Source organism: Electrona antarctica (genome assembly GCF_951216825.1).
Source record: "Electrona antarctica genome assembly, chromosome: 6".
Lineage (NCBI taxonomy): Eukaryota > Metazoa > Chordata > Actinopteri > Myctophiformes > Myctophidae > Electrona > Electrona antarctica.
The window spans coordinates 36,545,888-36,567,581 of NC_136811.1; the positions used below are offsets into that span (position 1 = coordinate 36,545,888).

The window sequence follows — 21,694 nt, forward strand, 5'->3', positions numbered from 1 at the left end:
TGTTAATAAAAATTTCAATCAATAAAAAAAAACGACTGTGGCTCAGGAGGTAGAGCAGGTCGTCCAATGATCCATGGGTCGGCGGTTCGAATCCCGGCTCCTCCTGTCTACATGTCGAAGTGTCCTTGGGCAAGACACTGAACCCCAAATTGCTCCCGATGTGCTGGTTGGTACCTTGCATGGCTTCTGCCGCAATCGGTGTATGAATGGGTGAATGTAATGCACAATCTATGTAAAGCGCCTTGGATAAAGGCGCTATATAAATGCACCATTTACCATTTAACAAAACACACCAGTGCATCAGGTGTAAGGGTCAGTCTGACTGGATCAGAGCCATGGATATCTAAGGCTCTGGACTGGATGAAAGACACTGATTAATAATAATAATAATACATTTTATTTGTAATGCACTGTTTCAAAGTGCTACATGGTTTAAAAACAATGACATCGAAAATAACAAAGGCAAGACAAAAAACAACAAAAAACATTTGGCAACATAAGACCCTTCTTGGGGTAAAAAGTATTAAAATCAAATTAAGGCATATTGTAAATGATTTCGAAAAAAATAGACAAAGCAAACGCTTTATGTTTTGAGTCCATTTAAAAAAATCATCGGTAGATTGCAGGGATTTGTAGCTGAATGCCCGGTCGCCCATGGTGCGGAGATTGGTCATAAGGGCAAGGAGGAGGTTGGAGTTGGACGAGCAAAGGTTGGAATAGAGGGTTGTGGTTTGAGAAGTTCTTTGAGGTAGGGGCGCGTGTTCCCTCTTCCGCGTCATCAGTGCCCATACCCGAGGTGGGGTTGGCGAAAGGGCCTTTCTGTGTGGAGTTTGCATGTTCTCCCCGTGTCCCCTAGGGTAGGTACCCTCACAAAAACATGCAGTAATCCTGGTCTCTAAAACTACCTCCCCCTGGCCAGCCGGGGCGCCCGATGAAGGGGAAAGGAACTGGTCTGAATAACGTGTTCCTTCCACGCGTTATGTCCGGCCAGGGAAATTCCCCCCTGTCAGGTGAACAGAAGCAGCTTGGACTCCTCATGCATAGGAGGCATGAGGTCAGTCCGCTGCCCCCCCAGGTTGGCAGAGGAAGTGTAGCGCCCAGGATTACATTAGATAATTGGCACTGGGTGAAAAAACTGGGTTGCAAAATCATGGGATAAAAATTATATATATATTTAAAAAAAGAGGTAGCATTGCCATGGATGCACTGATGATGAGTCAGAAGGGAGATCTTGTCATCAACATCACTGTTGATGAACATGGTTTTAGCCATCACGGATCCTCTGATGTAGCACTTTATTAAATTGTGATGTAGTACTAAGCACTTTAAACCAAAACAAGAACATTAACAAAGGGTAAATGTGTATTCATTAGTTGTGTGAGGGTATGTGACAAGCCCTGTGTGGAGCTCAGAGTATTTCCAGGTAGATGGCCGTCTCAGTTTCAGGTGTAGTCGTGCTGCTATGTGTCTCTTGCGTAGCTCTAACCCGGGAACCACCTTGTCTCACTCTTCTTTCTCCTCCTCTCCTCTCACCCACTCGTCTCTCCCCTCCCCTTCTACCTATTGGGCGAGTCTGGATAAGGGACACATTAATCATCAAATCAGGGAGGCACAATTATGATTTTCTCTTTATGGCCCCTCTGCAGCCAGCTATAATGTAATGTAAGGTCATCCATATACTGTACCTGTTTAGTGCGGACAAACAGAGGGGTGCAGTTCTGGTATACAAGCTGATAGCTGCCATTGTTGTAAATGTTGGTCACTTCTGTGCAGTTAATGTAGAGGGGCATCCGGTCCTGATAGATCCCCATGTCTCCTGGGTAGACTGGTGGAGGTCTACTGAGGACATGTCTGAAAGGATCAATAAAACCAATTCAATTCCAATTTGGCCAAAACATGTGACAAATTAACTGTAATGTAGGCCTACTACGGTACATGGCGGCATTGCATAGCTCCTTACTTTCCAGGCTTCCTTCGGCAATATAACAGGACAAGAAATGAAATTAAGAATATGATGATCAGGCTGATGGCCACAGCTCCTATCACCAACCACAACAAAGAGTCCATCACTGCACATTGACGACAAAAAAGAAAACAAAAAGTGCAGTGGATCAGGATATTGTTGTCAGCATGTCTTTCTTTTCATCTCAGTATAATTTAGTTACACTTTAAAAAGATGTGTCTTGGTACAGTACAGTACAAGGTACAGTATCGGTTGCCTGGCAAAAGTGCTAGAAAACAATATTTAATGATATGGGTTAATTATTATTATACAGAGCAGGCTACAGATATATGGATAGATAAATAGATACTGTAGATACAGTTGTAGATGGATGGGGTGAATGGTTTAGAACACACCTTCTTCTCCCTGCAACAGGGTGAGGGAGTCATTGCCCAACGCATTCACAGCAAAGCAAACCACCCTCACAGGCTTGAACACATGGCCCCTGAGTGAAGCTGTTTGAGTTCCATGATCAGATGTCACTGACATGTTGTAACCACTAGGGGGCACACTCCCATTGACACTCCAGGTGACTGCTGGCCTGGGGTAGGAGTCAACTGAACACTGACATTGCACCTCCAAACCCTCAATGGCACAGGAGGATGACAGATGGAGGATGGCTGGCTTGTCTGGGAAGAGAAAGTATATGAGAAAGAGGGTGTTGTATTAGTCAGTGATGGGGGGGTTATATTTCTTTAAGACAAGTGATGCCCACCATACCCTCTAAACTAAAGAATTAGCCTCTGTAAGGTGTTCAAGTTTACTGCACTTCAATCACAGGAAGTGATGTAAAGCCGTGTCATATAATCATCTGGAATAAGTATTTTGTGCCACCCTTTACTTTGTGAGCCACTGATTTACTTGAAAGCCCTGTTGGAAATATTAAATTGAATTGTATGTAACCAAGGTACTGCAGAATTACATTGCACGCTCAACGGTGTAGGATGGGACTCTCCTTGACCAATCATGTTTCGTGCTGAGCAGCGGACCCTTATGTCCCGGGTCACGTTGTACAAGCGGACCATGTGTGATGTGCGCCGGTGAAGCTTCACAGTGACACCATGCTGGGTGTAGGACCAGTGGTAGTCTGACACAGGGGGGTCAGCTTTACAGGAGCAGCTCAGCAATGCTGTGGCCCCCTCCAGGACTGTCAAGGTCTGAACCTGAACCTTCACATCTTTCGGAGGAACTGGAGAGTATGCAGAGAGGGGTATTGTATAAATATTTATTTTAAAACAATGAACAGCAAAACATTTAAAGTTATCTGCAATAATGTTTCACACAAATTAATTATATCATAGAAAAATGACACAAAAAAGACAATAGTAATCAAAATGTTTACATTACATGTTATGTGAAGATCCTTCAAAGCTGATTGTATGTTGTTGCTTGGATAGGTGGCCTCACAGCGGAGCCTGGGTTTTACATGGTATGAGGTGATAAAGGACAAAGAGGCCACTATCATAGGACTGGGCGACTGGGGATGTAGCACCTCCTTTTCCCTATGATCACTGCCATTTCCCTGCAGGACTCCTCTTTCCCAGTGCCACAAGAGTGCAGGAGGTTCGATAGGACAATAATTGCTGACGGTGCAGTTCAGGGTCACCAACTGTCCTTCTGTGGCTGATTCTACGCCACTGATGACAGGAGGCTCTGGGGTATCTGTCCATGATGACCAGATTGGTTCCATTATTTTCATTATCTTTATATTATTTAAGGTTAATTAATTGCACATAAATTACTTAAATATATTTACAATACATTGTTAACTCAAGGAATAGTAGGAATGCATACAGACTGGATTTTAGGTATCAATGTATAACTAATAAACATGCTGTAACAGAGACTTTACAACAGGCTAACCACTTCAATAGTTATGTTCTAAAAATTGTTTATTTAACATGTTTATGCAAACTGTGTGTGTGTGTGTGTGTGTGTGTGTGTGTGTGTGTGTGTGTGTGTGTGTGTGTGTGTGTGTGTGTGTGTGTGTGTGAGTGAGTGAGTGAGTGAGTGCGTGCGTGCGTGCGATAGACTGTTGGGGGGCTTTCTCCCACTCACCTGAAACTTCCAAGATGAAGTTACTTGGCCTTCCCCAGAGCGAGTCATCTCTATCTTTCAGTGCTACCTCAAAGAGGTGAGAGTCATCCATGCTGACCCTTTCCATCTTCACAGAGCAGTCTCCATCTGCCATGCGTCCGTAAAGGGCCGTGCGTCCCTGGAAGTCCCTGCTCACTTGACTTCCGTCCTCACTGTTGAAAGCTGTGCTGCGGAGAGGGAACAAGTAGCTTCCACCTTTGGCTTTGAACCTCAGCCTGACATCCACCCTCCCCCTGGCAGCATAAGGAGCTAGAGGAGTAAAAGAGCAGGGTATGACCACGCAGGAGCCCGCCAGGCCATGCACATGCTCAGGGACAGAGGGTTTCGGGGACACAGCCTGGGTGCCTGTCCAAAAGGCTGATGCTATGACAGAGAGGACACAACCACAATAAATGTAATGTTTGTATGACTATTAAGTGGACATGGACACACAGCACAGTGCATGGAACTAAGTATCAAATGTACATGAAGCAGATTAACACTACTTGACAATTTGACCGCTTAAGCCTCATTTTATACTGGATGTATGACAATAGCTATTTGATATTACAATGTGTGAGTGTGTATACAGTAATAAAATAGGGCTTAAGCGGTTCAATTAATGTATCAAATTGTCAAGTAGTGTTAATCTAATGTGACACAATGAAATATGTTTCACAACAGATGTATTTTTAGAAAGGAGAAACAGCATCCTCTTGATGTGATTCGGCAGCAACTTTAGCACGCCAAGCACGCATGTTTTCTTTTTTTACACTGGGTTATGTGCAGTGCCTTATTAAAATAAAAAGAATTGTCTTTGAAAACATAATAATGTGGACCTATCCAATGAGCAGAGTGTACTATACCTGTACTTTAAAAACCTGCATCAAACAATTAACATTTCAGCTTAGAAAGAAATACATTATTCCCTTACATCTCTTACAGTAAATTTCAATTTAGCATGATTTGTATCTGTTGTAATATACAATTAAGGCCAGTCAATAGTCAACATTTTCAAATTCAATCAGACTGACAAAGAATATCTAATTGAATTAAAATATTTTAAAAACCAATAGAATGAACACACTCACCAAAAATCACAGGACATACAAGAAACATTGTGTCCAGATGCACGACTGCAACACCACTCAGCCAACAGACAAAGTCTGGAGACAAAGTCGCAGGAAGAGGAAGTTGTGATTGGTTTCATTTGCCTTTGTGGATACTGTAGGTATCTTCTGTCCTGTTCTTCTGTCCTCTTAAACTTGCATCTTACTGGGGGACATACAATATTTACATTATTTAGAAATTAATTCACCTAATTTAGACTGCTTTTTTTTTCTTTTTTAAAAAGGTCAGTAGTTCAATTGATGGAATTATCCATTGTAAAAGTTTGCAACTGAAAGACAGACTACAGCAGAAATGCGAGATAACTCATGACACTGAATGAGTCACTCTCATGCCAGGGTTTTTCCTACTTGCCAAGCTATTTGCAATTTCTCTGACTGAATCCCTCTATCGAAAACCTAACCACTAGTTGTGCGACATTCATTCTGATGAAAATGTTGTGACTTTTCAAAACTTTTTACAACCACTATTATTACAGTATGTAGGATGTTATTGAAACATTAATGCAAAATATTAAAATGTAAAGACCAACTGTAAAACATTTGTCATGCCACACAAATTAATGTTTTTCAATGATCCAATAAAAGACTGCAATCAGGGTCATACTATATAACACATTATATAAACTATGGACTCTAGACTCTGTTGAATTGGTGTCCAAGCCTTGACACTCCTCCTTCCAGCACAGAATAAATCATCTCTATACTACAAGCAAGACAGGCAAGTAGAACACGGACTATGGAGGAAGTGGATCGATGTATTATCTTTTCTAGCTAAGTATGTTAAACACATTATTAATTTGTGTGTTCTCCTTTCTTTATGGTATAGTTTACATTCAGGGTGTGGGTCTGTAATGAGGTTAAAAGTTTTTCTCTGATAGTTTAGCATAGCATACTCTGCAAGAGACAAGAGATTTCTGCCTATAATTGAGGGACTGTAGCAGATTATGATGCAAAGCTAATTTATACCCACTTCTTTATGTGTGGGTTTGACTTATTAGCCTAAACTTCCTTAAAGACCTGATTGTGTCATTTTGTGTAAATTAGTTACATATATTCAACATTTATTCTTGACAGTGACACCGTTCCTATAAACCATGAGCTCAACCCAGCAGCTACTTCGATCTCAGAGAGACTTGCTGCTGAACTGGACCCGTGACCACCCGGCACCATTGCTGCGTTGGCTACGTGACGCCAATGTGCTCTCCTCCAGTCTCTACCTGTCCCTGCTGGAGCGGTCACCTTCAAATGCTGTGGCGCAGGCCCTGGAGGCAGTGTGTGCCAGCGAGGAGAGTAGCCAAAGTTTCTTGCAAGTGCTGAGGGAGGTGCAGGATTATTACTGCGAGGATCTTCAGGCTTGGGTGGAGAGACACTGCAGAGATGAGACAGACACGAAGCTGGAGCCTGTTCCTGTTCAACTTGAAGGTAGAGTAAGGCTACAAGAGCAAGATATATTTATGATCTCTGCGCCTATTAGGAAAATAATATAGTTTAGGTTTTAACACAGACAAATTGTAATGTTTTTTCAGAACCAAGCAATCAGAACAATAAGGGATTCGAATTGAGCCCAGGATTTACTGCATGAGCAGAAGTATTGAAGGAAAATGATTGACAGGGTGCAATTCAGATACTCTGATGTCTTGCCAATTTCAGTGCCATAACCCAAGCAAAGATGTTATTGTGCAAGTGCAATAGAAAAGTTCTATAAACTGAGAATGACCACGACAAATGAAAAGGGATAGGACTTTGAAATGTATAAATCAAGATCAAGGTTACTAGAGATGGTTCTGACTCAAGACAAGTACAGTATACTGTACGTTTATAATGGCAGCATCTTTTTCCCCCTGCATTTTATTTCCTTACTGTTTACAGACAAAATATCCAAAGGCCCATTTGCTAAGCTATTCAAGGGGAAGAAGAGTAAAGGTTTCACCGTAACCACTGAAGGTAAATTTCCTTACTCATGCATCATGGAAAGTTAGTTCCTCCTAGTACCACTATAAATAATGAAAGACATTTCATATATTCATTTGTAGAAGAAATTAATTAAATATTGAATTAATGATTTAAAAGCATGTTATGACAATTCAAATTATCTTTTGCATAATGCAGTTAAAAAAGAGTTGAAACCTCGCAGGAGCATAAAGTCAGCCAATATCAGAGGTATGTAAAAATGTTTTTTTTTACCATTTTCTCCCAATATTGACTTTGATCAGAACTGCTTAGAGATGGAGTGCTGTGATTTTTTTTACCCCTTAAAACATGATCATCAGCTACTATGATTAGTAAGACTAAGTAAGATTACTACGATTGTGTACAGAAAGTGTTAAAATTGTGTTTGTGTGTGGCCATACCGGCACACCCACCAGTTCATAAAGTATACCCGTTTTTCACCTTAGCACAACCCAACTGAACTTAAGCCTCGCCCACAGCTGTGTTGTATGATAATAATGGGGGAGGGTTTAGAGTTATGTCACAAAAATTGTGTATTTTTGATTGGGCCTTTTGACTCAAAAGCTTTCAGCTGTCAGGAAGAAACCAAAAATCACACCCGTGTGAAGTGAGGGGCGCTAATATATTAAAGTCATGTTGATTAGGTGATGTAATGGTGATGTAAAACAAACGGTGCCAACACAAACATTATACTTCATTAACAATAAAGAGACAATATGACGTAAACGACACATTATGACATCAATTTTCCCTTCATTGTCTGCGTTTACTAAACAAACTTTGTATAGGAGGGGCTAGCACCCCTCAAAAATACACAGGGAAGACATATTTGAATATTCTAACCACACCTTGGGTCTATTATTAGAGTAACTCCACAGACACATACAAAACAGAAAAAGTAAAACAAAATCACTCCATCTTTAACAAGCTATATGTGAAAAAAATTCCATTGACATAAGTTGCTTGTGATTTTGTGTTGTCAACTACAGTTCCAATTTCTGCCCACAAAACTACTCTTTTGAAACGCACAGAGCAACTAAAATGCTACTCCGAGGGTGAGGGAAATGCTTCAAACTCTGCATCTCATATCGAGATCCGCTATACAGATCTCTTTGTGACAGAAGACTATGAATTAATTGACAGCAGCCAACATGAGTACTTTGACCTAGCCAGTCGGCGTGCGCGCATCTATGTCCACCAGGCCTGCCAGCGCATCCAGCCACGTCACCTCCTTAGCCCCCAGGAAACAACAGGGAGGCCACCAAAAAGGGTTAAAGTGAAAGGTATTGCTGGCATCGGAAAGAGTGTAGCAGTACAGAGACTGGTCTATGAGTGGGCGTTGGGGAAGAACATGCGCAATTTCACCTGCGTCTTTGACCTGCGCTTCAGAGAGCTAAATCTGATTGAAGTGCCATTGAGCTTATTCGATCTGCTTGGAGACCGCTTCTTGTATCTAAAGACAGTTCTACCGGACCTTTTTGCTTCACCAAGCTCTTTGCTGTTCATCCTAGATGGATTGGATGAGTTCAAATTCCATCTCAGATGGAATGCTCCTACTTGTGACATTGGTGTGAACTCTAAGGTGCCAGTGTCAGAGCTGATGGTGGCCCTGATCAAAGGGAGCCTTCTTCCAGAGGCATCAGTCATTGTCACAATGAGGCCTTCTACAGAAGCACCCAAGCGTTTCTTCCAGAGGTGTTGCATGGTACTGGGCTTTGAAGAACAGCAGGTGAAGGAGTACACTTCAAAGTTCTACAAAGACAAGGAAGTAGCTGACAAAGTCTACGATTATGTCCTGAGCAATGACAACATCTTTGTGTTGTCCTTCATCCCCCTCTATTGCTACATCATCTGCACGGCTATGGCCGAGTTTTTCAGCTCAGGGAAACAAGATGATCACGGTGATTCAAAGTCTCTGGAGCTGAACCCACCCAGAACAGTCAGTGAGGTTTACTTTTGCTACCTGTTTACAGCCGTGAAGCACCATGCACTGAAGGGGAGGGCAGAGAGGAGCACCCCAAAATCAGAGGTCCTGTCACTGGCTAGACAACAACTGACCAGCCTTGGAAAATTGGCTTATGAAAACCTTCTAAACAGAAAGATCCTGTTTGACCGGGCAGATCTGGAGAAATACGGTGTTGCACCTGCTGAAGTACAGAGCACCTTCCTCAACATCCTACAGCCTCTTAAAGAAGAGACAGGTGACATGTTTTCCTTCTTTCACTTGACTGTTCAGGAGCATCTGGCTGCCCTTTACTGTGCGATCAACCTCGACAACGAGGAAGATATAATCCAGGCTCTGGATTTCTGGTGTTTTGGTGAAACCCCATCATCCCCCACTACTGTACCTCTACTAAATAAAGACCTGGATGTGGACAAGCTGGAGAGCCTGCACATGTTCACACGTTTCTTCATGGGTCTTCTCCGTGCAAGGCTGGCAGGTCAGCTTGAGGGGTTGGCCCTTACCCCCATGGAGCAACAGGATGGCCTCCCCAAGAAGCTAGGTTTATGGTTCCAGGCCCAGTTTAAAGGCAGGGTACTGGAAAACCAAACTGCCCTGAATCTTCTCCACTGTCTAATGGAGTTTCACATGGTGGAAGCTACAAGCACTGCAGCACCAGAGATCAAGAAACTGAACCTGTTTAAAATGAAGCTGAGTGTGGTGGACTGTGCAGCAATGCATTACGTGCTGCAGTTCTCCCCGCACAAGTTAGAGGAGCTCAACCTAGGCTACTCAAACATCGGAAACAGAGGACTCAACAGACTGGGTCCAATCCTTCATCGCTGTGAATCTCTCTAGTGAGTGTGGATACAACATACACTATATAATGTGTGATTACAATATGCATAACAAAACAAAGATAGTAACTAACTTGTACACCACATGAAACACATACATTCCAAAATGTTTTATTTACTCTAAGTATCTCTTTCAGTTTGAGATACAACTGCCTTGACAGACAAGCAGCCATTTTAGAATCTGCTGTTTTGAAATCAAACGAATGCCAGGTGAAGAAGCTGTTGTAAGTATATTAAAAAACATACTCTCTCCCCATGCCTTCGGCCTGGTGGAGACAATAATGTTGAATTCAAAGTATTACTTTAAGAACATTTCACCACCTAAAACATAATTATATAGACGGAATGCTATTATTGAATGGAATGACTTTGGTCCTGCAGTATGTGTGGCAATAATCTGGGTCCAGAAGGGGCTTTGCAGCTGTGGAATGCTCTGGAATACAACACGACAGTGGAGGAACTTTACCTGGACATCACTGGCATCACTGAGATGGGCACAGAGAACATTGTCAACTGCCTCAGCAAGAACACCTCTCTTAAGACACTGACGTAAGTACAAAGACTCCCATACATACATTGTTCAGTTTTCAGAAACATGTTCACACTGCCATGCCATCTACTGGAGTGTGGAGAGAATGACATTTCCATCGTTGTGTGTGTCTGATCAGCATTGTGGGGAATGACATCGGAGAGGGAGGAAGGAGAAGGCTGAGGGAGCTAGAGCGACGAAGGCCCGATCTCCGCATTATTGGAAACTTTGTAGATGACCTTGGTTTACTTCAGGCCTACCTGGACTGGGTGGAAGAGATCCGGGCTGACCGGGACCAGATGGACTCAGTGAAGAACGCTGATGCCTTGCAGTCTGTCCTGAAGGGTCTGCAGGTAATAGAGGAGGGAGAGAATGCAGTAAAAGCCAGGGAGCTGAAGACCAAGATTCTGGAGTTGCTGAAGCCCTCTATTGTTCGAGCTGGTGCAAAATGATCATATGATTACATGTATATTTAGGGGGTGCAGTTTGTTTTAAAGCACAGAAAGCTTGAGAAAAACAAAGAAACAATTACAATAAAAAGTTCTTAATGTCACAATGAATGAAATGTATTATAATTCATATACGACACATTTCAGTATATGTTAGTCTTTTCCAAATCCCAATTGAATCAGTGACTTGAACATTAGCTACACCACTATGAAACATGTTACTTTTTTTTTAGGATGTCAAGACCTTATTAATTGTAACATTTATTACAATTTAATATGCCATTAACATAGTTGAAAATAAAAATGTAACAATTTGAAAATCAGACAACTATACATTTGTATACATGTAGGTAGGCTATGTTGAAAATGACAAACCTTTCCAATTGAATGTATGATATCAACAAGTCCTCACTGTTCACTTGACTCCCCTTTCATAGTACCGAGGCCATTTGCCTTTCATTCATTTCCAAACATTAAAGGTAATCAAATCTAAGAAACAGGACACATAGAAACAGGCACTCTGATCCAAGGAAGTCAGTCTGATTATATTAGGAGAATTTTAGCTCAAAACTTTAACAAATCCAAATTATGCCCAAATAAAATGACAACCATTGATTATATTAGATTAAAAAACAGTTTACTTTATTGTCATGGAAGGTATCTGTACAATCTACACAGAATCGAGGCGCTTGTGGTAAAAAGTAAGCTTTACGTGTTCTTTTCTTTTTTTTCTTCTCTTGCTCGTACTGAGAGACACTATCTAGGCAGACCTGGTGCCCAGTTTCAATTATATTTTATAAAATATACAGACAAAGTCACTCAGTAGACATGTCACTAATGCTCAAGTACATATTCAAATAAACATGTTGGGCTCCATATTTACATATACCATTTACACAAACTTACACAGCTGAGACATGCCTAATACCCCGAAAATGGCCCATCTACAAGCTCACAATGTGTCGCAAAGTGACGCCCGGCGTGTTGTACGGTGAGCTTGTATATCGGCTATTTTCGGCATGTGACAACGTTGTACGATAAGGTATAATTCAGACTTCAAGTCACTTAATGAAATTGCTTTGTACCGATCATGGCAACATGTATAGTGCAATACAAACAGGGACATTAATGGATGGCGGCAAGAAGTTTGAACGTATTGCATGTTAAGAATGTTGGTGTTCTGCTGCTTCTGAAGCAGGTTGTCTATTACTCCACACCAGGTATGTAACCCACATTATACATGTACCATGTGATACAAAATTCACATAAAAGACAGGACTGGCCCCATGGGTCTGGAAGATGGCTGCTACAAGACAGTGTTTCTCAGTACTCCACCCAAGTGTACTTCTTGCTTGAACAACCGCTGGAGTCACAGTCCCAAACAGAGGGATTAGGTGGATAAATAGGCTTCCGCCACGAGCAACCAGTCCTCAGGGTAAGCTTATATAATGATGGTCCATTTATTCACCCAGGACTCCTACAAGCAAGAAAGAGAAGTCATCAGCACTCAGACATAGGTTTTAACTGTAACATTTTAATTAGTTTAATCATGAAACAATTGCTACATTTTATCTATCTATATCTTTGATATTCTATGAAGTCTTTTGATTACATGATTACATTTTGGGACATATCACTGATCACAATTTGGTCAAATATATATTCTCCCCCCTCAATTTTAATACAAGCCTTTAGAGTATTTCTACAATGTGAAATTATTATTAAGTAAAACAATGAAGGAAAATAAATCGGACTACCCTGGACCTGAATTGTTTTTCACCTGTACTATTGCTCTACAAGTCTACAGTATGTATGATGGTATTGTGGGAGCTGTGTATAAGGGAGATCCAGTAGATCCTCCACATCCACATCAAGCCAGGTTGGAATAAGCATGTGAATACACATCATGCAGAAGCTATGGAGGCATTAAAGGCTTGGGTTCAGGTAGGCCCACATAGAGCCCTGCCCTGGACTAGAAAAAGCTGACCAATTAGATTTGTAAACACGACTGTTGACAGATTCTATGTTGTCCATAACGCCAGGGCTCCACCGGACGCGTTGCGTCTCCGTCGCGTGCGTCAAAAAACGCACCGGTTCAACTTTAATGCACGCGTTAATGTCACACAACGCGGGCAGTGGAGCCCCCCCTTCATTGATTAAAAAGGGAACATTCCCTGACGGTGACGGAGACGCGACGCTGACGCGCCCGGTGGAGCCCCGGCGTTACTCTTGTTCCTGCCACCAAGGTCAAATCTGGCAATGCTGGGAGGTAATTATAGCCTAGGCCTGCCCAATTTGATTAGCTAGTGTGGTATCTAAAGTCACGGAAATTATTCTATTGGATCGGTTTCATGAATATAAATATAGAAATGATTAATGAACAAAACAGTTTGACTTCAAGGCTAAGCATGGTACTTATTTGTGCCTTGAAACAAGTAGCTGAAATGTGGAAAAGACAGTCTTCCCTGTGTTATTGATGCTGGCTTCAAATTCTTTAGACCGCGTCACAGATGAAAAGTTATTTCAGAAATAGAGTCAACAGTGCCTGATACCATGATGATAAGAATCCTGGCATACTGGCATGTCAACCAAAGTATGCAGGTCAGATGGGGTAACAGCGTTTCTGACTCCTTTGGTGTTTGAATAGACTATGACGGGGGGCTGGTGAAAATTGCCCCCCCATCTTTAATGTGTACATGAATGATTTATACGAACAACTAAGAGGCTGCAAAACTGGTTGGCATCACCCCAATTAACCATCTTAAGTATGCAGATGATGCTCCGATTATGGGGTCAAACATGATGTGTTATACAGTGAAATGCTAAAAAGAGTGTCGGCATAACCTAAAGTGCACAAAATAAACAACAAAATGTCACAACACAACCTTGTTTGTGTTGCATGTTTTACAAATGGACTCTGAACTAATTAACAAGTTGTGATTTTCCATGCGTGTAGATTTATGACCATTAATTAGTCTATCAGTCGCACCCCCACATGCTCTGCATCTTCTTTAATGTTTGACGGGACAAATATTAGCCAACTTGATGAACAAAACACATTAGTGCCCAATTATACTTCATTGTTCGATGCCAAAATTAACAGATCTGCCAGCTTTTTTCTGCAAGCAATGCTATTGTACGACTAGGGGTGGGATGATGATACTATACTGTGACAATATTTGACTCCACAATATCTGCAATAATAGATATATTGCAAGATATTTCATTCACGATATATCATGATATCTACGTAACTGAAGACAAAAAGTATAACTGTGATATACAGTAGACATTAGACAGTATTCACAAACCAGATAATATCCATAATGTTAACTATGGAGGACAGAGCAACATTATGGTGAGCAATATTATAAGGAACAGAGATGCAAAGAAATGCAAAGAGACTGCAAGGTTTGTAATGAATCTCTGCCGTTGACTAGGGTTGCTTATACCACCTGCTTTGAATGTTATCAACCGATAATCACCAATATGTTCAAGACCATGCAATGGAGGTAATATGGACATTTACACATACTGCCTAACGCCAGTAGGCGACTAGGAAACGGGTACGTGAAATTACTGTCGCTGAAGCAAAAACATGATGAAACTGCGCTATACAACAACTTCGCTTTGTTTACTTAACGTGGCCAGTTAAGACTGAGGTTAGGGTTCGGTTTCTGGTTTAAGGACTTCAGTGTTCTGTACCTTACAATTTTGTTTATGTAGGTTAGATTTAGGGTTAGTAGTGGGACAACGCGCCAAACGCAACGTTGGACAATGACTGACATCAATATGTAGGAAATGTCCATACTGGCTCCATTGCATGGTCTTGATAAGGGCTTAAATGATTAAATCATCTGATAACATCCGAAACCGCTAGTTATACTAGGTAATCTGTTCCCCATCTTATTCACCTTTACATTACAGAACCCGTTCATGTGCGTATTCATAATATTGTAGTAAAAGCTTGCGAGACGTTATTGATAACGTCTCGCAAGTTCAACATTCAACAAAGTATAAGAGATAAGTATAAGAATTGCATTGATTGCCCAGATTGGACACTGTCATTGAGGTGAGGCTATTGCAGCGGTGAATGTAAGAGAAAGGCTGTAAATGTGTGTGTGAGTTCAGTGTAAGATGTGTACATATGGAGAGTAGACTCACCCTTCTGTTTTGTTCCTGTGCTCTCCTTCTCAGCCTCTATATCCTCCCTGCCTCCCTGAGCTTGCTCACCAGGTCGTCGACCGTCTCCACTTTCACACCGGCCAGTCTCTGAGGAGGCTCATCCACTCTCACCACCTCTAATCGTGACGTCATGTCAACGCCCAGGTCTGCTGGCAGCATTTTAGCGATCTTCTTCTTTTTGGCTTTCTAATAATGGAGACGAAGAACACGAGTGAATCTTTGCTAAAACAATTTGGGTGTACCGTAATAACTGCTTATCTTTGGAGCATTAACACAATCTGTGCCAGGAACGTCAGGTTACGTTTTAAGCAGCATACCCTACCTGTGCCAAGACGTAAAGTTATTACGTGCCAAGACGTTTTTTTATCATTTTTTCAGATTTAAAAAAACGTGACGTGCACGCGATGTACACATGGATGCGCCCACGGTTATTTATTCTTTAAATTGTCCCCATATCTCTGGCAACTGCACTGCGTTTCTGTTTAACAGGTTGGGCAGATTGGGTTAATTCATGGTTGGGTAATGGTGAGTAAGTGCACAACACCAAACTACACCAAAATGCATCAAGACCAGATGAACAAGAGCTTTCTTATTTCAAGAGTTGACAGATTTATGGGTCAACACATCCCTGAAATACAATCAACTCTGTAACTATAGTGTGTGTGGATGTCTGTACCATGATATTGGGAAGAGTGGCGTATCTGGGGGTATTGAGTCGTAGGTCTGCAGTCACCACTGCAGGCATGTTGATCTTAATGGTCTCCAGTCCACCATCGATTTCTCTCACCACTTTCACCTTACCATCTTCAAATGTCAACTCAGATGCAAAGGTGCCCTGAAATAACAACACTGAGCCTCAATTCAAAACCTCGGGACAGGCAACATTAACATGACATTATCTTGTTTAAGTCCCTATGTTATCTTGTAGTCAGGATTAATACATTTCATCACCAATGTGTTTGTAAAGGTGTCTAGTAACACATCTCACAAAGACTGAAATTCAGTTTCCCTAAGGGAATCAAGTTGGTGTACCATAAATAACCTATATGCAGGCAAGATGTACACATTTGTATTATGCTTTAAGTAGCAACATCCAGCAGTCGTTAAGCATCAGTTGAATATGGAAGTTTGTTCTTGTTGGATGGCCATTTTGAAACACTCTTAAAAGTTATGATTGCTTAAACCTTAGGATGAGTTTTTAACAGTGTGTTAGTGCCTCCTCTGTTGGCTGAACATAGTAACTACACCCTACAACACTGATTCCAAGCAGCCTTTGACCTTCATTGTAGGATTTGTGTAGCTCTGACTGACTTAAACTAGTATCCACCATACTTGATAAGACACGTGGTACAGTGACATAATGTCAACACAGTATGCTTTTAGGTGCGAGTCAGTATACTATGACTCAATCACCACATCAAAGTTAAAACTCACTTGAGGCCAGTCCAGCAAGGCAGCTGTCATCTGACCTGTCTGGTTGCAGTCGTCATCAATAGCCTTTGGAGGAGGGAAAACAGCAGGGAGTCTTAAAATATTGGAATATATAATATATTGGATATAAGGAATGCCAAGGTGCCAAGCTACCAAAACAACTTTTGATGAGATAACCTAATGATATGCACTTTATGCAGTCAAGTAGACAATATTTGAATGGGAATATTATGTGGTTGGTTTTCAATCATTTTATTGATATCCATCCAATAGTAATGTTTCAAGCCGAATTTGACTAAAGTGGTAGTTTTGCTTTCGGATATCTCAAACCTGTTTGCCGAGGATGACGAGTTGAGCCTCTTCCTTCTTTGCCAGAGCCGCAAAGATCTTGGAGACCTGCAGGGGTCCCATATTAGAGTAATCCTTTGCAGGGACTTCCACATGGATGCCACGATCTGCCCCCATGGCAAGTGCAGTGCGGATGGTTTCCTGAATAAACAACATACACTTAAGTTGAGACACAGCTCTGACAAGACAAGACAGAGCTCCAAGAATGCAACCCCCAAGTAACAATTATTCGTCATTAGACAAGTTTTGCAATCCATGACTAAAAACATACAGTAGTATATTCTTTAAGTGGTAGCGATATATAGGTTTGGATGTGTTCTTTTGCTCAAAGACACATTTCACAAATTAACTGAACTGAAACTTGTATGTATTGGTATGGTTAGGTTTTAAAGGCAAAAAGGAAGTCCACAGGCACACACCCTTAAGTGACTTTATTAATCAAGACGTCCAATGTGTGATGTTTCAAGCTAAAGCTCTTGAGTCTGAAGAAGAGAGCTTTGGCTTGAAATGCTTAATTTAAAAAAAGTCACTTAAGGGAGCTACAATGCAGGCTGTGCTTCTTTGCCTTTGATCTTTGCTAATTTTGGGTCCAGCACTTCAAAAGGTTTTTGGATATCTTCTTTTTTTTATCTTGATGTGCACTTCTTTTGAGCTAGTTTCATGTTCAGATTTAGACATGTTCTTTGAAAGAATATTATGCCATTTGATCAGATAGATTAATTAGAATCCTCAGGCATGGCTCTCAGTCTCACTACCACCTCAGATGAACTGCACTCACCACCTCACCACCAATCCCATGAAATGGTTAGGCAACAAATCTTTCTAGCCTAGGATATGGGCTCAAACATTCTCAGACAGCAAACACAACAAATTGCCCAAACAGCTCATGGCCTGGACAGAGGCTGCAAAGGCGCACACAAACACAATTATGTTAATATAAGGTATTTAACATAGTTATTAGGAGTGCAACAGTAAATAAAACTAATCAATGTAATACGTCATAACAAATAATCATAACAAACGTCGTAATATAATGGCTTAGTAATTGATCCCTAATGTCATTATAGTCGAAAAGCTTCACTTTTTGTTGGCAATAATAATATAAAACTTAACTGGTTAATCGATTTGTTGATGTATAAAAACTAAGAAATATTTAAAAACACACTATTCGGAAAAGTAATCAATAGAATAATCGCTGAAAATAATCGATAGTTGCCTTGCAGCCCTAACAAATAAGAAAACAGTCCTACAATAGCTAACAAAGTACCCCATACAACTCAAAATAATTAATCTATGCCTCAATTTTTATTCTGAACACACAGCAGACAAGTTGCCACAGTGCATGTCTAGAGGACATTGGTAAAAAGGCACTTGTGCATATTAAGCCCGTCTGGGTTGTGGCCCTGAATATCCGAGAAGGGCCATAGCAGGTGGCTCTACAATTGTTAAATTAATTTGTTCTGCAAATGTACTTGTAGCTGTGAAGAAATGCGTACTATTATAAGCCATGGATGAAGCATTTCGGCGTATGGCACTACTTTCACATTTCAATGCTTAAATCCTGCTTCACCCAGCACTTCAGAAGAGAACTGCTGAGCATAGCGCATTTACAATCTATGGAAACGCTTATTTTTAGCATGGTTATAATCAACAAATGAAAACATAACATAACCAGAATAAAGATGTATTCACTCTCGGAGACTCCACGTGCACCTGCTCCAAGAATGAGTACTATATGGCTATTATTGGCCAACTCCCTGCATGTCTATAAGGACATCTGTAATGAGGCAGTGGTGCAGAGGCCTGGTGCTCCGTCACACCCACCTGTACTTGCTGCGGCCCGCAGCTGACAGCCACCACCTCCTTAATCAGCTTCTTCTCCTTGAGCTTGACCGCTTCCTCCACAGCGATCTCACAGAAGGGGTTCATCGAGTGCTTCACGCCATCCGTCACAACGCCGCTTTTGTCTGGCTTCACACGAATCTGTAGGAGGAAGAAGAAAGCATTAGGACAGCCAGAGACACGATGGGGGCACAGCATGATGAAAGGGACAAGTAGCGTTAGATTCTAGGACAACCTGACAGACGGGGTGATAGAGAGCAACGAGAGAGAGAGAGAGAGAGAGGGAGAGAGAGAGCCAGGTTGGTGGTGCATTGTGCTGAAAGGCAATAAACCAAAGTGACACTGCTTCAGGTGCTTTGATCCATGCACTGTATATGCATTAGACAACATGGTCCTTGGATGCCACTCTCCGGTTGACTACCTTTGGTGCATGCCACCCCACAACAGACCAGATGCACCAAGAAATATGTTCTAATTGCTATAAAATAAAATAAAAAGGTGGAATCTTTCTGCTGCTTCAGCACTGGGAGAGTGCAGTGTTTGCGTCCCCTTCCGAATGCTTTTGTTACCATCTGTATCGTAATGCACTCCAGTGAGCAGCTGAGAAAGAGAACAATACATTAACTACAGATTAGACTCTGACTATATATTAATTTATTCTAAATTCTAATGTAGGTCTGAACTTTCACTTCAGATAGTTGTATGCTATTTGCATTGTGTATAGTAGCGTCAAAAATAAATATTTCATCTTCTATCAGTTGCCTATTGACACATAAAGAGTCTTTACGAACTATCGTATACTGTGTGAATATTATATATAAAATACAGATTGAATATGTTGATTGACAATATATGTATTTATGGCAATGTACATTTTAATCCACAAAAACGGTTATCTAAGCCTTAGACTAATCCTCGAAAGTGCCAACTCTCCCAGAGTGACCCTTCCCTTAACAGAGCTTGGACAGACACGTTTTGCTCCCCTGTCTCATAGTTGAGAAAATTGCTAGTAGGAAAGAGTTGTATCACTGTACAAACAGACTGAAAGCCTGGCTGTATGACAGATCCAGTTGAGTGCAGCTAAAGCAGGAACACTGCAGAGAGCAGCTGTAAACAGATACACATAACTGCCAACAGTTGTGAATTTAGCAGGAGACTTCAGATTTTTTAGCCCATCTCTGGCAGTGCTTCTGAATTGAAATTTCTCCTCTGAAAATATCATCCTTAAAGAATAAAGACAACTCAACCCGCGACTCTATGTTAACAGTGAGCATGGCCATGGGTGTTACACATCCCTTTGATAATATGCAGACGGGCCATAATGTGAATACTATGTCAGGAAATACAAAGTCAGTGAATACTTTTAAGTGAATAAGTCAGTGAATACTAAGTGAATATACTCCTATTTTTCAGTTTAATGTTGCCAGATATGCAGATACTGATATATGCAGATAATAAAAATAACAAAATCACACCCCTGTGTGAAGTGAGGGGCGCTCTTGAGGGGGTACATCCTCATGACGTAACATGTCTATTTGGTCAGACTCATATGATGTAAATTATCCATTCATAATTTGCCAATGGGAATTTAATCTCTGTGTAGGACAGAAATAGCCGATTTGGTCGTCCACATATGACGTAAATTCTCCATTCATTGACAATGGGAATTTAATGTTTGTCTAAGACGAAAATCTACACTAATAGCTGAATATAGGTGGGACAGCGCACCCTCAAACATAATATCAATGTCTGGCAAACGTGGTTTGAGATGAGAGGCAATGAATTTCTGATAGAATTCTTGATTAAACAAAACACCCCAGTTATGATAATAACAGTTAAAATATCTTACACACTATACAGGTGTGTAGCACGTTTTGATCAAATTGAATAGGATTAGGTTAATCTTTGCAGCTAGATGTATGGGAATTAATAAATTATAACTACAAAAATAAATTGTTGACATTGCAGCTGACCAACTTCAGCATTGCATGGAATATCAGCCATTATCGGGCTAATTAATTACATACCTTTCACAACAACCTTATGAAAGGTATCCCAGCAGGTACACATTCTACAAACTGTTAATACAATTTTCAATCAATCAAACTGGTCAATTGATTTTCACGTTAGGTTATAACGTAAAACCGTGTGTTATTAGCAATGTATTGTAACGACGTTAGTTTTCCTACAATACAAGCTGTGTTGTAACGTGTCTACTGGCAGTGCAGTGTACGCCGTCAGGCGTCAGTCAGATAGTGATATGGCTAACAGTTTGCCTAAAGACGACCCAGAGGATAGCAGGTCACAGCACCTCAAAGAGTACGACAAATAGCATATTTTGCATGTTCTGGAAATTGTTTTTAAACAAGGAGAGTTTGGAGACAATACCTTGACTGCGTAGTCAATGACACGTTTAACTCCAACGAGAACTCGGCCAGACATTGCAGTTGTGTGGTGTTATTGTTGCAAGCTCTGCTAACTGAATTAGCCACACAGCAGTCAGTCACCGCAATGAACCTTAAAGGAAGGTCGGAAATGTTTTAGAGTGAATCCACTGAAGGCGGGACTAAATGGGACCGCCCACCATAGACGCCAATCAGAAGCTGCAAGTAATGCAAACCATCAACCATATGGAATTTTGTAGCCAATCACAGTCCATATTGTAGTGTGTTCTCGTCATCTCCGTCGCAAACAAAACCCTCGTAAAGAAACGTTCCGCTGCCGGTAAGTAGAGTAAAGTTCATAGCGGGTGACTGCTGTGATATGCGGTCATCATTGGACATAACACAGCTAATAAGTAGGCATTTATTCCCCCAACCTCGGCCGGCAGATGACATACATTACATAGGCTACGCAGTCGCATTGTGACATACATAGATTTCCTGTTTTTGGCTATATAGAAGTACCGGTATATATTTGTACGTAAATGTTATGATGAATTGAACATGGTGGA

At 41.1% G+C, this 21,694-nt stretch overlaps 3 protein-coding genes across 3 annotated transcripts; 1 reads left to right on the forward strand and 2 right to left on the reverse strand.

Annotated features, from left to right (window-relative positions):
• Positions 1-1,058: 1,058 nt before the first annotated feature.
• On the reverse strand, positions 1,059-5,335 carry LOC306925640 (B-cell receptor CD22). The gene is made up of 8 exons (XM_079504597.1): positions 5,170-5,335; positions 4,061-4,462; positions 3,350-3,664; positions 2,925-3,191; positions 2,359-2,631; positions 1,961-2,069; positions 1,686-1,851; positions 1,059-1,573 (listed from the first exon to the last, which is right to left on the reverse strand). Exons 1-8 carry the CDS (start codon positions 5,195-5,197, stop codon positions 1,409-1,411), a joined length of 1,725 nt encoding a protein of 574 aa, XP_079360723.1. The 5' UTR covers positions 5,198-5,335; the 3' UTR covers positions 1,059-1,408.
• Positions 5,336-6,302: 967 nt separating this feature from the next.
• Positions 6,303-11,741, forward strand: LOC306925637 (NACHT, LRR and PYD domains-containing protein 12-like; the record flags this gene model as incomplete). Its single annotated transcript, XM_079504592.1, has 7 exons — positions 6,303-6,630; positions 7,078-7,152; positions 7,318-7,368; positions 8,148-9,957; positions 10,095-10,181; positions 10,339-10,506; positions 10,626-11,741. 7 exons carry the CDS (start codon positions 6,303-6,305, stop codon positions 10,936-10,938), a joined length of 2,832 nt encoding a protein of 943 aa, XP_079360718.1. The 3' UTR covers positions 10,939-11,741.
• etfb (electron transfer flavoprotein subunit beta) lies at positions 11,624-21,288 on the reverse strand. Its single transcript, XM_079504611.1, has 7 exons — positions 21,130-21,288; positions 18,724-18,882; positions 16,882-17,040; positions 16,555-16,617; positions 15,797-15,955; positions 15,100-15,306; positions 11,624-12,412 (listed from the first exon to the last, which is right to left on the reverse strand). Exons 1-6 carry the CDS (start codon positions 21,181-21,183, stop codon positions 15,136-15,138), a joined length of 765 nt encoding a protein of 254 aa, XP_079360737.1. The 5' UTR covers positions 21,184-21,288; the 3' UTR covers positions 11,624-12,412; positions 15,100-15,135.
• Positions 21,289-21,694: the final 406 nt, after the last annotated feature.